Consider the following 14,204-nt stretch of genomic DNA (forward strand, 5'->3'; position numbering starts at 1 on the left):
ATACACCTGTTCAACAGCCTGGGCTGACCAATCACCACTATACACACCTGTTCTACAGCCTGGGCTGACCAATCACCACTATACACACCTGTTCTACAGCCTGGGCTGACCAATCACCACTATACACACCTGTTCTACAGCCTGGGCTGACCAATCACCACTATACACACCTGTTCTACAGCCTGGGCTGACCAATCACCACTATACACACCTGTTCTACAGCCTGGGCTGACCAATCACCACTATACACACCTGTTCTACAGCCTGGGCTGACCAATCACCACTATAGTTATACAGCCTGGGCTGACCAATCACCACTATACACACCTGTTCTACAGCCTGGGCTGACCAATCACCACTATACACACCTGTTCTACAGCCTGGGCTGACCAATCACCACTATATACACCTGTTCTATAGCCTGGGCTGACCACACCTGTCACCACTATACACAGTTCTAGCCTGGGCTTCACCACTATATACACCTGTTCTATAGCCTGGGCTGACCAATCACCACTATATACACCTGTTCTATAGCCTGGGCTGACCAATCACCACTATACACACCTGTTCTACAGCCTGGGCTGACCAATCACCACTATACACACCTGTTCTACAGCCTGGGCTGATCAGCTAGGTTCTCAGTATCCTGCTCAGCTAGGTTCTCAGTCTCCTACTCAGTTAGGTTCTCAGTCTCCTGCTCAGCTAGGTTCTCAGTCTCCTGCTCAGCTAGGTTCTCAGTCTCCTGCTCAGCTAGGTTCTCAGTCTCCTGCTTCTCAGTCTCCTGCTCAGCTAGGTTCTCAGTCTCCTGCTCAGCTAGGTTCTCAGTCTCCTGCTCAGCTAGGTTCTCAGTCTCCTGCTCAGCTAGGTTCTCAGTCTCCTGCTCAGCTATGTTCTCAGTCTCCTGCTCAGCTATGTTCTCAGTCTCCTGCTCAGCTAGGTTCTCAGTCTCCTGCTCAGCTAGGTTCTCAGTCTCCTGCTCAGCTAGGTTCTCAGTCTCCTGCTCAGCTATGTTCTCAGTCTCCTGCTCAGCTAGGTGCTCAGTCTCCTGTCAGCTATGTTCTCAGTCTCCTGCTCAGCTATGTTCTCAGTCTCCTGTCAGCTATGTTTTCAGTCTCCTGCTCAGCTAGGTTCTCAGTCTCCTGCTCAGCTAGGTTCTCAGTCTTATGGTGTATTATGTATATGTATATGTAGATGTGTATTGGTTCCCGAGGGGTGTGTGTCTATACAATGGTGCGTATGGCCAGTATATGAATAGAATATACTTTTATATAGGATGAACCTTCACTAGAATACAGCCTGTATGTAGACTTGTCATTCTGCAGTAGTTATATAGGATGAACCTTCACTAGAATACAGCCTGTATGTAGACTTGTCATTCTGCAGTAGTTATATAGGATGAACCTTCACTAGAATACAGGCTGTATGTAGACTTGTCATTCTGCAGTAGTTATATAGGATGAACCTTCACTAGAATACAGCCTGTATGTAGACTTGTCATTCTGCAGTAGTTATATAGGATGAACCTTCACTAGAATACAGGCTGTATGTAGACTTGTCATTCTGATAATGGTTGTGGATTATCATTGTCTACATGGGGTCCTCATTTATTCTCTCCTTTTTTAGAACCACACATAAAATACCTCTAACGGAAGCAGCTGTGTGTGTGTGTCTCTCTAACAGCAACCTTGGGGCCAGAATTTAGTTTACAATCCTATCCTCCAACCCGTCCCCTTATCTCCTCTGTTGTCCTTCAGGAGGTCCTATAAAGTCTGGAGCCTGACACACTCCTGCTGCCATCGCTGTCACCGACGTTACAGTATGCTGCCTGCTGTGGTGAAGCTCTGCTGTGGAATCTCCTACCCTCACCTCAGGACCATGGCAGGTAAAAACAGACAACTATATCATCTTGGGTGTGTCCTACGTGGCTCCCTATACCCTATATAGTGCATTACTTTTGACCAGGGCACTACAGGGAGGGGCCATTTTGGATGCAGGCCTAGAGAGAAGCATCAATTTTCTCTCATTCCTTAGAATGTAGGATTACCGTGTGTTGCACACTGCATATGGCCTTGTCCCAGATCAGTTTGCGCTGCCTTGCCAACTCCCTCCTATGGTCATTGTAAGACAGCACAAACAGATCTGGGACCTGCCAGTGCACGTGCAGCTGGATGGAGTTGTGTATTGTTGCTGTTAATACTATGGCGTCTTGGCTGTGACTAGTAGTAGTCTTAGTTTGTGGAGAGAAATGCTGAGAAGTCCTCATCAAAGTGTACAGCACTTTGACTTGCAGACTGGATCAAATGCAGCCTGAGTGGCCGTCTGTGTCATGCTAAACGTGTTTGGCTTGATAATGAGAAATGGAGTTGACAAGGGAACAAACAGATCTGGGACCAGGTTATAGTAGGAGACAACAGATCTGGGACCAGGCTATAGAAGGAGACAACAGATCTGGGACCAGGCTATAGTAGGAGACAACTGATCTGGGACCAGGCTATAGAAGGAGACAACAGATCTGGGACCAGGCTATAGTAGGAGACAACAGATCTGGGACCAGGCTATAGAAGGAGACAACATATCTGGGACCAGGCTATAGTACATTTAACATTTACATTTAAGTCATTTAGCAGACGCTCTTATCCAGAGCTGGGACCAGGCTATAGTAGGAGACAACAGATCTGGGACCAGGCTATATGAAATGTGCTCTACAAATGAAGTCTGACTGCTGTTATTATTGTGATCCTACGACAGGACTGCAACGGCTAGCTATCGCAGCGATTGGCCAGGAGCTAGCTCACATGCAGAGGAATGGGCAGAGCCAACTACCAGCATGGACCAGCCATATGGGTTGGCAGACTGGCACCGTTCAGCATCAACACGGTGGTAAGCCTGACGATGACACACAAATTACACACATTTTCAATGACATTATTATTTTACACAGAACACAAACTGCCCTTAACCTAGATATAATTACCTATTTTCAAAGGGCATTACTTTCTACTATCACTTACTGACCATTGAATATTAAACAGCTCCAATTAGAACTCAATCAAGCAGTGCTGCTGTGTAACCTTGTAACCTTGTTACAGAGAGCTCCAGAAGAGAGGTAGTCAACCCAGTCCCGTTGAAAGAGGAGGAGCTGCTGTACATAAGGAGTGGGCACGAGGCGCTGACCAAGGCTCTGGACATTGTTGACGATAAGAATGGATGGAAAACAGAACTCACAGAGGTAGTGCATCATCCATACATCCATACATCATCGTTGATTAAAGAGGCAATCTGGGATTTGCATATAGATTTTTGTCAAACCATCCTGTATTTCCTCTTTAAAATATGTTGCTCCCTGTGTTCATGCATATCTTTTCAATCTCCACAAATAGCCATGGAAACCTTGTACTGATGTCAAAACAGCAAACTGTCATATAAGACAAGGGGGGGGATACATGATCTGAATAGCTATTACCATGGAAACCTTGTACTGATGTCAAAACAGCAAACTGTCATATAAGACAAGGGGGGGGGGTACATGATCTGAATAGCTATTACCATGGTATTCTGTCTTCAAAACCCTTCAAATATAATTGACATGGGCACTTTGTGCTGCGTACTGTTGCCACAATTTCAAATTTTAGTCAATTATCAGACGTTGTTATCCAAAGCAACTTACGGCCTGTGCATTCAATTTAGTTACGTAGGAAACTTTTTGCCTTGTAGGAGAAAATGCACTTTCCATAATCTCAGAACCCAGAACCAAAATGTGTTATTAGTTATTTAATAAGGATACCAGTAGCTGTTCCAAAAGCAGCTGTTACTCTTCTACTGACAGTCTCTCACAAGAGACTTATCTTTCTGAAACGGTGTTGTTATAATGCTACATATCTACTGACAGTCTCTCACAAGATACTTAACTTTCTGAAACTGTGTTGTTGTAAAGCTGCATACTAATACCACATATCCAAACGTTCTCTTTCCGTTACTTTTGACATTTAGGAAAACTTGATCTAAATAGCTATTACCATGGAAACCTTGTACCAGTAATGTGCATAACAAATCAAATTGAAATGTTATTGGTCACATATACACATATTTAAAAGCAGCTGTTATTTCTACTGACAGTCTATCACAAGAGACTTATCTTTCTGAAACGGTTTGTTATAATGCTACAAGACAAGATGTATTGGACAAGTACAACTTTCTGAAACTGTGTTGTTGTAAAGCTGTTATACATAATACCACATATTTAACAGATGTTATTGGTCACATATACTTTTAACATTTAGGAAAACTTGATTTAAAGATGTTATTACACATAATACATTTTACCAGTAATGTGCATAACAAATCAAATTTAAATGTTATTGGTCACATATACACATATTTAACAGATGTTATTGGTCACATATATACATATTTAACAGATGTTATTGGTCACATATACACATATTTAACAGATGTTATTGGTCACATATATACATATTTAACAGATGTTATTGGTCACATATACACATATTTAACAGATGTTATTGGTCACATATATACATATTTAACAGATGTTATTGGTCACATATACACATATTTAACAGATGTTATTGGTCACATATACACATATTTAACAGATGTTATTGCATGTGTAGCGAAATGCTTGTGTTTCTAGCTCCAACAGTGCAGTAATATCTAACAATTCACAACAATACACACTATACACACAAACCTAAAAGTAATATCTAACAATTCACAACAATACACACTATACACACAAACCTAAAAGTAAAATAATGTAATAAAAGAATATATAAATATTAGGATGAACAACTTGATAATGGAGTTGCAGCCGTTCGTGGCCACGCATTCATGAGTGAACAGGGAGTAGAGGAGGGGGCTGAGCACGCAACCCTTGTGTTGAGGATTAGCGAAGTGGAAGTGTTGTTCATACCTTCACTACCTGGGGGTGCGGCCCGTCAGGAAGTCCAGAACCCAGTTGCACAGGGAGGGGTTCAGGCCCAGGGCCCAGAGCTTATTGATGAGCTTGGAGGGTACTATGGTATTGAATGCTGGGCTAAAGTCAATGAAAAGCAGTCTTTGGTAGCGGGTCGCGTCGATGGCACTGCGTTAACCTCAAAACGGGCGAAGAAGGTGTTTAGCTTGACCGGAAGCAAGACGTTAGTGTCCGCGACGTGGCTGGTTTTCCCTTTGTAAATGCCACACTGCCAAAACGTTGTAACTCTGGAATAGAGAAATGTTATGTAATCTCAGGTCCAAATGAAGTAGAAAGACTATCACAAGAGAACGTTCAGTAACTGTGTTCTATAGAAAATCGGGACATCATTAGAAACCTTCCTGAAACTGCGTTGTTAAAGGAAACCATAAGGATGACACATTACAAACATTTCCTGTAACTTTCTGTCGTAGGAGAACGGGGATGTGATCTACAGTAAAGTGCTGTCTGGGGACAGGAAGGTCTTCAGACTGGAGACTGTGTTAGACGCCACGCCAGAAGAGATACATCACAACCTGTGGAAGGTGGAAGAGATGCACCAGTGGAACCCAAGCATCAAAAACATCAAGGTAACTGGTCCATCATAGTAGGGTAGTTGTTGGTCAATGTGTAATCTTAACACCTCCCCCTTAGGAAATCATTGATCTTCTGTTCTCCTTGGTCTCCATCTATTATGGCGTCCTTTAGATTGTTACTCTACATATACACACGTGTTCTTATCCAACTGGAATACGATTTACCTGCTAAGTATGTGTATTATGGTCTGTAAACGGTGGAATATTTGTGCTTCTACACCTGCATTGTTTGCTGTTTGGGGTTTTAGGCTGGGTTTCTGTACAGCACTTTGAGATATCAGCTGATGTACGAAGGGCTATATAAATAAAGGGCTATATAAATAAAGGGCTACATAAATAAAATTGATTTGATTGATAATAAGGTATTTCTAAAACTCTACAACTATTTATATTATTAATGCTATTATTATAATTATTATTATTATTATTTCATTTGTATTACTTTGTTTATTTATTTTTCCTTTTTTTTTTCTCTGTGAATTTAGGGGTGGAGGGAGCGGGACGCATTAGGAAGGGTGGGAACCAGGGAGGGGGACAGGGAGGGGGACAGGGAGGGGGACATGGAGGGGGACAGGGAGGGGACAGGGAGGGGGACGGGGAGGGGGACAGGGAGGGGGTCGGGGAGAGGGACAGGGAGGGGGGCAGGGAGGGGGACAGGGAGGGGGTCAGGGAGAGGGTCGGGGATCAATAGGGAATGTTCTGAAGGGGTAAACAAAAATAAACAGCAACGTGACTGTGCAAATTATAAAAAAATATGGAATTGTTTTACGATGGGCAAACTATGGTCATTCAGCTTTTTTATTTTGAATTGTAGGACCCTTTTAGGTGTTAAAACATATAACAAAATAATTTGATAAAAAACTGAATTTGGCCTTCACTACTATAAGCACATCGATGGTACTGACTTCAGACGAGTCCCCTGACATGTGTGGGGGGCAGAGAGTCCTGACGCGACAGACATTTTCTTGAGAAGACCGATGTTGTGGGGATGTTCTCATGGTTTGACAAACACCGCTCCAGCGCTGGCACCTTCCACCGCAGACGCGGAAATGCGACATAGGCGCATTCCATGCAAAAAAACAGATACCATATCTCTAGCTTAAACTAGAGATTTTGATGGGGAATTGTTTATTGTGTTACTTAGATTGACGTACCGGTGTGTCAATTGACTACAGGGGTTTAAATAATTCAGTAATCACTTCATAAAAATTAGGTAAGCATAAAATAGATTTGTACCTTGTCTACTTTCGGTTGCCGGTCCAACGCTCTAACCCAGGGGTGTCAAACTCATTTCGGTCGTCCACATACTCCTAGGGAGATGTCAAGTAAGAACTCTGCAGAAAATGCATTTCCTTTGTTTTGGTGTAAAGAAATAACAAGAACATTAGGAAAATATTGAAATTTAAGGAACTATCCTTTTACAAAACATTTCATGAAACACCTCATATTTCCTTAGACAAATGTGCAATTTAACTTTTATCATTCAGGAAATATGCATTGCAAAGTGATCCCACTGATTGTACAAAGGCACAAAACTTTAATTGGTACAAAAATATAGTAATGCAAAGATTAAATGAGACTTTAAAGAAATGACACTTACACTACGCATAAAAATCAAATGTAATCCTGTCACCTAAACTAAGGAGAGTGATTTTAAATGTGTAATGAAGAAAGTTTCGCCTGTCCTGAAATCTGTAAACTATTGTACATACTGAATTTATGGAGTTGTATGAACAGTAGAATCCATCACACAACTTTTGTTTTGAAGGTAACATTTAAAGTGCACATTTTTTAAATCACCACAGTAAGGATTCATCTTCACAGAGCTGTATTCTTTCAATGCAAACCGCTAAGGCAGCATTTTAAAGGTGTTAGTCCAGTCTGGACTTGTCATTTGTACCTGAAACTTGGCATCTTTTGGCGTACAAGTGCATCAACACCAGGTGTCATGTCCTGACTAGCTGTCAGTTTCAGAATGTCATTTAAGTGCTTGTTTGTGAGCCTTGAACGCAGTTTTATTGATATTCATCACTGAGAAAATTTGTTCACAAAGGTAGGTTGTCCCAAACATGCACAAAATTTTAGCAGCCAGGGCTGTTAATTTGGGGTAACCTGGTAGTGATCAATAAAATCTGTCAGACCTACAGAGGCAAATTTGCCCTTCAAATCTGCATCACACTGCAAATCAATTATCTCTAGCTGAATTTCGACCGGCAGATCAGAAGACTTTAACTGTGTGAGCAAAAACTGAAAATTCTGTCTCAAGTTCAGAAATACCTGAAAACCAAACTGTAGTCTGCAATTTTGTCTTTGTACCGTTTCATGTCCGCAGGTCACCACACATCTCAGACCAGGGTTGCCATTTGCCAGTTGCATCTCCCACAAAGTCAGCTTCAACTAAATCATGTAGTTGTCAGAAAACTGTGTGACAACTTTTTTGGACCAACATTTTGTTCAGATTGTCAATAGTAATATCAACCAAGAATGCAAGGTCCCGTAGCCATTCCTGAGATTGTAATTCAACACCGGTTTTCCTTTTTTCTCCATGAACTGTCCGATTTCCTCACAGTGATCAAAGAAATGCCTCAGCACAGCGCCTCGGCTTAACCATCTCACTTCAGTGTGGTAAAGGCTGTGTAATGGCTATCAGGAAGTTTGTCAAACTGACGTGGTTCAGACCTCTGAATAGGCTCATGCTAATGCTATTTCGCAGCAATTAGGTAGCACACTGACTTCTCGTTGGATGAAAGTCACTGCTGTTTCCTCAGACCCGCCAGTGTTAATCTTGGCTCATCAGTTGTTGGTTAGTAGTGGCGTCAATATTATATTCCTTCAATACCGTGTTGGTAACACATGGAACACAAAGGTTTTCCGTGCATCTCTGTAAATAAATAGCCGTGGCTTTTTCTTTGAAAATTCTACACTCCTTATCTACTTTTCTCCGTTTGGTTTTTGGCTAATGAGGTGTCAGCGCCAAGGTTGGTACCAAAACCGTGCTAGTATGGCTCACTAGAGTTGGTAATCCATGAGGGTGTCTTTTATGCATTTTTTCCACTTTCAAATTATCCTGGACCAAAACCTGTTGACATATGGCTCATAGTGTTGGTAGTTGGTTAGAGGGTGCACAAAACCTGTAGTTGGTACATGGATGGAACACACCTGTGTTGGTAGAGTTGGTAGATGGTGCCTATTTGGACCAACCACCTGTATATGGCTCATAGAGTTGGTTAGGTTCTGAAGTGCGCTGGTTACGACCAAAACCTGTGATATGGCTCATAGAGTTGGTTAGAGGGTGCACTTGGACCAAAACCTGTCATGTGGCTCATCTGTTGGCATTAGAAAGCACCTGGCATCCTTCCCTATACAGTGCATTATTTTATTTTTAAGGAACAGAAACCTGGTTAAGCTGGCTCATAGAGTTGGTTAGAGGGTGCACTTGGACCAAAACCTGTATATGGCTCATAGAGTTGGTTAGAGGGTGCACTTGGACCAAAACCTGTATATGGCTCATAGAGTTGGTTAGAGGGTGCGCTTGGACCAAAACCTGTATATGGCTCATAGAGTTGGTTAGAGGGTGCGCTTGGACCAAAACCTGTATATGGCTCATAGAGTTGGTTAGAGGGTGCACTTGGACCAAAACCTGTATATGGCTCATAGAGTTGGTTAGAGGGTGCGCTTGGACCAAAACCTGTATATGGCTCATAGAGTTGGTTAGAGGGTGCGCTTGGACCAAAACCTGTATATGGCTCATAGAGTTGGTTAGAGGGTGCGCTTGGACCAAAACCTGTATATGGCTCATAGAGTTGGTTAGAGGGTGCGCTTGGACCAAAACCTGTATATGGCTCATAGAGTTGGTTAGAGGGTGCGCTTGGACCAAAACCTGTATATGGCTCATAGAGTTGGTTAGAGGGTGCGCTTGGACCAAAACCTGTATATGGCTCATAGAGTTGGTTAGAGGGTGCGCTTGGACCAAAACTCTGTATATGGCTCATAGAGTTGGTTAGAGGGTGCGCTTGGACCAAAACCTGTATATGGCTCATAGAGTTGGTTAGAGGGTGCGCTTGGACCAAAACCTGTATATGGCTCATAGAGTTGGTTAGAGGGTGCGCTTGGACCAAAACCTGTATATGGCTCATAGAGTTGGTTAGAGGGTGCGCTTGGTTAGAGGGTGCGCTTGGACCAAAACCTGTATATGGCTCATAGAGTTGGTTATTTGGACCAAAACCTGTATAAAGGTTATTTGATATATGGCTCATAGGTTATTTGGATATATGGCTCAAGAAGGGCCATATTTGATACAAAGGTTATTTGATATAAAGGTTATTTGATATAAAGGTTATTTGATATAAAGGGTATTTGATATAAAGGTTATTTGATACACAGGTTATTTGATATAAAGGGTATTTGATATAAAGGGTATTTGATATTATTTGATATAAAGGGTATTTGATATAAAGTTTATTTGATATACAGGTTATTTGATATACAGGTTATTTGATATAAAGGGTATTTGATATAAAGGGTATTTGATATAAAGGTTATTTGATATAAAGGTTATTTGATATACAGGTTATTTGATATACAGGTTATTTGATATAAAGGGTATTTGATATAAAGGGTATTTGATATAAAGGGTATTTGATATAAAGGGTATTTGATATAACATATAAAGGTTATTTATAAAGGTTATTTGATATAAAGGGTATGTGATATAAAGGTTATTTGATATAACATATTAAGCGTATTTGATATAAAGGGTATTTGATATAACATATTAAGGGTATTTGATATAAAGGTTATTAGATATAAAGGTTATTAGATATAAAGGGTATTTGATATAAAGGTTATTTGATATAAAGGGTATTTGATATAAAGGTTATTTGATATAAAGGGTATTTGATATAAAGGGTATTTGATATAACATATTAAGGGTATTTGATATAAAGGTTATTAGATATAAAGGTTATTAGATATAAAGGTTATTTGATATAAAGGTTATTTGATATAAAGGTTATTTGATATAAAGGTTATTTGATATAAAGGTTATTTGATATACAGGTTATTTGAGGTTCAGTTAATAATCATGCTGTAGGTTTCTATACATTACATTGTTAATAGAGTTTTTACGAGTGATTTTGTTTACTTGATCTGAACAGAGCGGAGGACGGACCAACGTGTATTATCATCGAGCCCCTGGCAGACGACACGGGCAGGAGCCACTTTACGTGGCTCCTCAACATGGATGTCAAGGTAGATTTCTTTTTTTTTTTTAATCAAGTTTAATTTCGTATCCACTTCCTGAATTGAGTGACTTGAATTGGAATTGATTTGTTAGGCTACACATGGACCAGGATGTCATATCAAATGTCCGTTTAGATCTCGAATATTAATTCAAACCTCCCCTTTAAGTTGTCTGAGTGCCGGTCTGTTTGTGTGAAAGTGCCAACTCCTTGTCATTCACTGTTATGCCAAACATGTTCATATGACATATCACACAAACAGACTGGCACTCAGGCTACTTAGGGGGAGGTTTGAATTGATATTCAAGGCTACCATCAACGTCTAAAGCTGCTGTGAAAAGGACTTCTCCTTCACCCAAATACAGACAGCTGATGTTCTGAAAGAGCTGCAAAATATGGATCCCTACAAATCAGCTGGGCTAGACAATCTGGACCCTCTCTTTCTAAATTTATCCGCTGAAATTGTTGCCACCCCTATTACTAGCCTGTTCAACCTCTCTTTCATATCGTCTGAGACACCCAAAGATTGGAAAGCTGCCGCGGTCATCCCCCTCTTCAAAGGGGGAGACACTCTAGACCCAAACTGTTACAAACCTATATCTATCCTGCCAAGTTCGAAAGCCAAGTTAACAAACAGATCACCGACCATTTCGAATCCCACCGTACCTTCTCCGCTATGGAATCTAGTTTCCGAGCTGGTCATGGGTGCACCTCAGCGACGCTCAAGATCCTAAACGATATCATAACCGCTTTTGACTCTGTCAATCGGCATTTTTAATCGGCAGACTCAATAGCCTTGTTTTCTCAAATGACTGCCTCGCCTAGTTCACCAACTACTTCTCAGACTGACTTTCTCATGGTCTGAGAGTCCTTTAGGTGCCTTTTGGCAAACTCCAAGCGAGCTGTCATGTGTCTTTTACTGAGGAATGGCTTACGTCTGGCCACTCTACCATAAAGGCCTGATTGGTGGAGTGCTGCAGAGATGGTTGTCCTTCTGGAAGGTTCTCCCATTTCCACAGAGGAACTCTGGAGTTCTGTCAGAGTGACTATCGGGTTCTTGGTCACCTCCCTGACCAAGGCCCACCTCCGCTGATTGCTCAGTTTGGCCGGGCGTCCAGCTCTAGGAAGAGTCTTGGTGGTTCCAAACTTCTTCCATTCAAGAAAGATGGAGGCCACTGTGTTTTTGGGGACTTTCAATGCTGCAGAAATGTTTTGGTACCCTCTCCCAGATCTGTGCCTCGACACAATCCTGTCTTGGAGCTCTACGGGCAATTCCTTCGGCCTCATGGCGTGATTTTTGCTCTGACATGCACTGTCAACTGTAGGACCTTTATATAGACAGGTAGACTCAAATAGACAGGTGTGTGTCTTTCCAAATCATGTTCAATCAATTGAATTTACCACAGGTGGACTCCAATCAAGTTGTAGAAACATCTCAATGATGTTCAATGGAAACAGGATGTACCTGAGCTCAATTTCGTGTCTCATAGTAAAGGGTCTGAATACTTATGTAAATAAGTTATTATTATTTTTAATTAAAAACCTGTTTCGCTTTGTCATTATGTGTAGATTGAGGACATTTTTTATTTAATCAATTTTAGAATAAGGCTGTAACATAACAAAATGTGGAACAAGTCAAGGGGTCTGAATACTATCTGTGTGTGTGTGTGTGTGTGTGTGTGTGTGTGTGTGTGTGTGTGTGTGTGTGTGTGTGTGTGTGTGTGTGTGTGTGTGTGTGTGTGTGTGTGTGTGTGTGTGTGTGTGTGTGTGTGTGTGTGTGTGTGTGTGTGTGTGTGTGTGTGTGTACAGTGGGGCAAAAAAGTATTTAGTCAGCCACCAATTGTGCAAGTTCTCCCACGTAAAAAGATGAGAGAGGCCTGTAATATTCATAGGTACACTTCAAGTATGACAGACAAAATGAGAAAAAAAATCCAGAAAATCACATTGTAGGATTTTTTATGAATTTATTTGCAAATTATGGTGGAAAATAAGTATTTGGTCAAGAACAAAAGTTTATCTCAATACTTTGTTATATACATTTTCTAACGTTTTTCTTTCAAACGTTTTCTGTAAGTCTTCACACACTGTTGCTGGTATTTTGGCCCATTCCTCCATGCAGATCTCCTCTAGAGCAGTGATATTTTGGGGCTGTTGCTGGGCAACACGGACTTTCAACTCCCTCCAAAGATATTCTATGGGGTTGAGATCTGGAGACTGGCTAGGCCACTCCAGGACCTTGAAATGCTTCTTACGAAGCCACTCCTTCATTGCCCGGGCTTTGTGTTTGGGATCATTGTCATGCTGAAAGACCCAGCCACGTTTCATCTTCAATGCCCTTGCTGATGGAAGGAGGTTTTCACTCAAAAACTCACTATACATGGCCCCATTCATTCTTTCCTTTACACGGATCAGTCGTCCTGGTCCCTTTGCAGAGAAACAGCCCCAAAGCATGATGTTTCCACCCCCATGCTTCACAGTAGGTATGGTGTTCTTTGGATGCAACTCAGCATTCTTTGTCTTCCAAACACAACGAGTTGAGTTTTTACCAAAAAGTTATATTTTGGTTTCATCTGACCATATGACATTCTCCAAATCTTCTTCTGGATCATCCAAATGCTCTCTAGCAAACTTCAGACGGGCCTGGACATGTACTGGCTTAAGCAGGGGGGCACGTCTGGCACTGCAGGATTTGAGTCCCTGGCGGCATAGTGTGTTACTGATGGTAGGCTTTGTTATTTTGGTCCCAGCTCTCTGCAGGTCATTCACTAGGTCCCCCCGTGTGGTTCTGGGATTTTTGTTCACCGTTCTTGTGATCATTTTGACCCCACGGGGTGAGATCTTGCGTGGAGCCCCAGATCGAGGGAGATTATCAGTGATCTTGTATGTCTTCCATTTCCTAATAATTGCTCCCACAGTTGATTTCTTCAAACCAACCTGCTTACCTATTGCAGATTTCTGCTGCTCTTTAATTATTTGCTATTCATATCTTTTACTATTTTCTTAAAACTGCATTGTTGGTTAAGGGCTTGTAAGTAAGTATTTCACCGTAAGGTCTACTACACCTGTTGTATTCGGCGCAAGTGACAAATAAACTGTGATTTGATTTGAAGATTGAATATGCATGTACTGTATTTTCAGGGCTGGCTGCCAAAGTCAATCGTCAATCAAGCTTTGCCGCGAGCGCAGGTGGATTTCACCCGGTGTCTGCGCAGACGGCTGGCCGAGGGACCTACTCAGCGACACACAAACCACCATGCTCCCACAGTGTCTTGAGCCGGACAACCACCACACACACACTCTCTGACACACACTCACTGGAGTTGAGTGCTTGGGAGTAGAGACAGAGAGAGAGACTGAAGGACCTGGTTGCCATTCACACACACACACACA

General features: G+C 41.8%; 1 protein-coding gene across 1 annotated transcript; it reads left to right on the top strand.

Moving 5' to 3' along the window:
* Nucleotides 1-1,761: 1,761 nt before the first annotated feature.
* On the top strand, nt 1,762-14,204 carry LOC124019545 (steroidogenic acute regulatory protein, mitochondrial-like). The gene is made up of 6 exons (XM_046334905.1): nt 1,762-1,885; nt 2,752-2,883; nt 3,093-3,232; nt 5,413-5,575; nt 10,733-10,824; nt 13,953-14,204. The coding sequence occupies exons 1-6, from the start codon at nt 1,822-1,824 to the stop codon at nt 14,085-14,087; spliced, it is 726 nt and encodes a 241-aa protein (XP_046190861.1). The 5' UTR covers nt 1,762-1,821; the 3' UTR covers nt 14,088-14,204.

The sequence above is a fragment of the Oncorhynchus gorbuscha genome, unplaced genomic scaffold (genome assembly GCF_021184085.1).
Source record: "Oncorhynchus gorbuscha isolate QuinsamMale2020 ecotype Even-year unplaced genomic scaffold, OgorEven_v1.0 Un_scaffold_624, whole genome shotgun sequence".
NCBI lineage: Eukaryota > Metazoa > Chordata > Actinopteri > Salmoniformes > Salmonidae > Oncorhynchus > Oncorhynchus gorbuscha.

Coding starts and splice junctions, on each gene's coding strand:
- LOC124019545 (XM_046334905.1), top strand. CDS start 1,822: ATGCTGCCTGCTGTGGTGAAGCTCTGCTGTGGAATCTCCTACCCTCAC. Junction 1,886..2,751: donor TCACCTCAGGACCATGGCAG/GTAAAAACAGAC, acceptor ATCCTACGACAG/GACTGCAACGGCTAGCTATC. Junction 2,884..3,092: donor CGTTCAGCATCAACACGGTG/GTAAGCCTGACG, acceptor ACCTTGTTACAG/AGAGCTCCAGAAGAGAGGTA.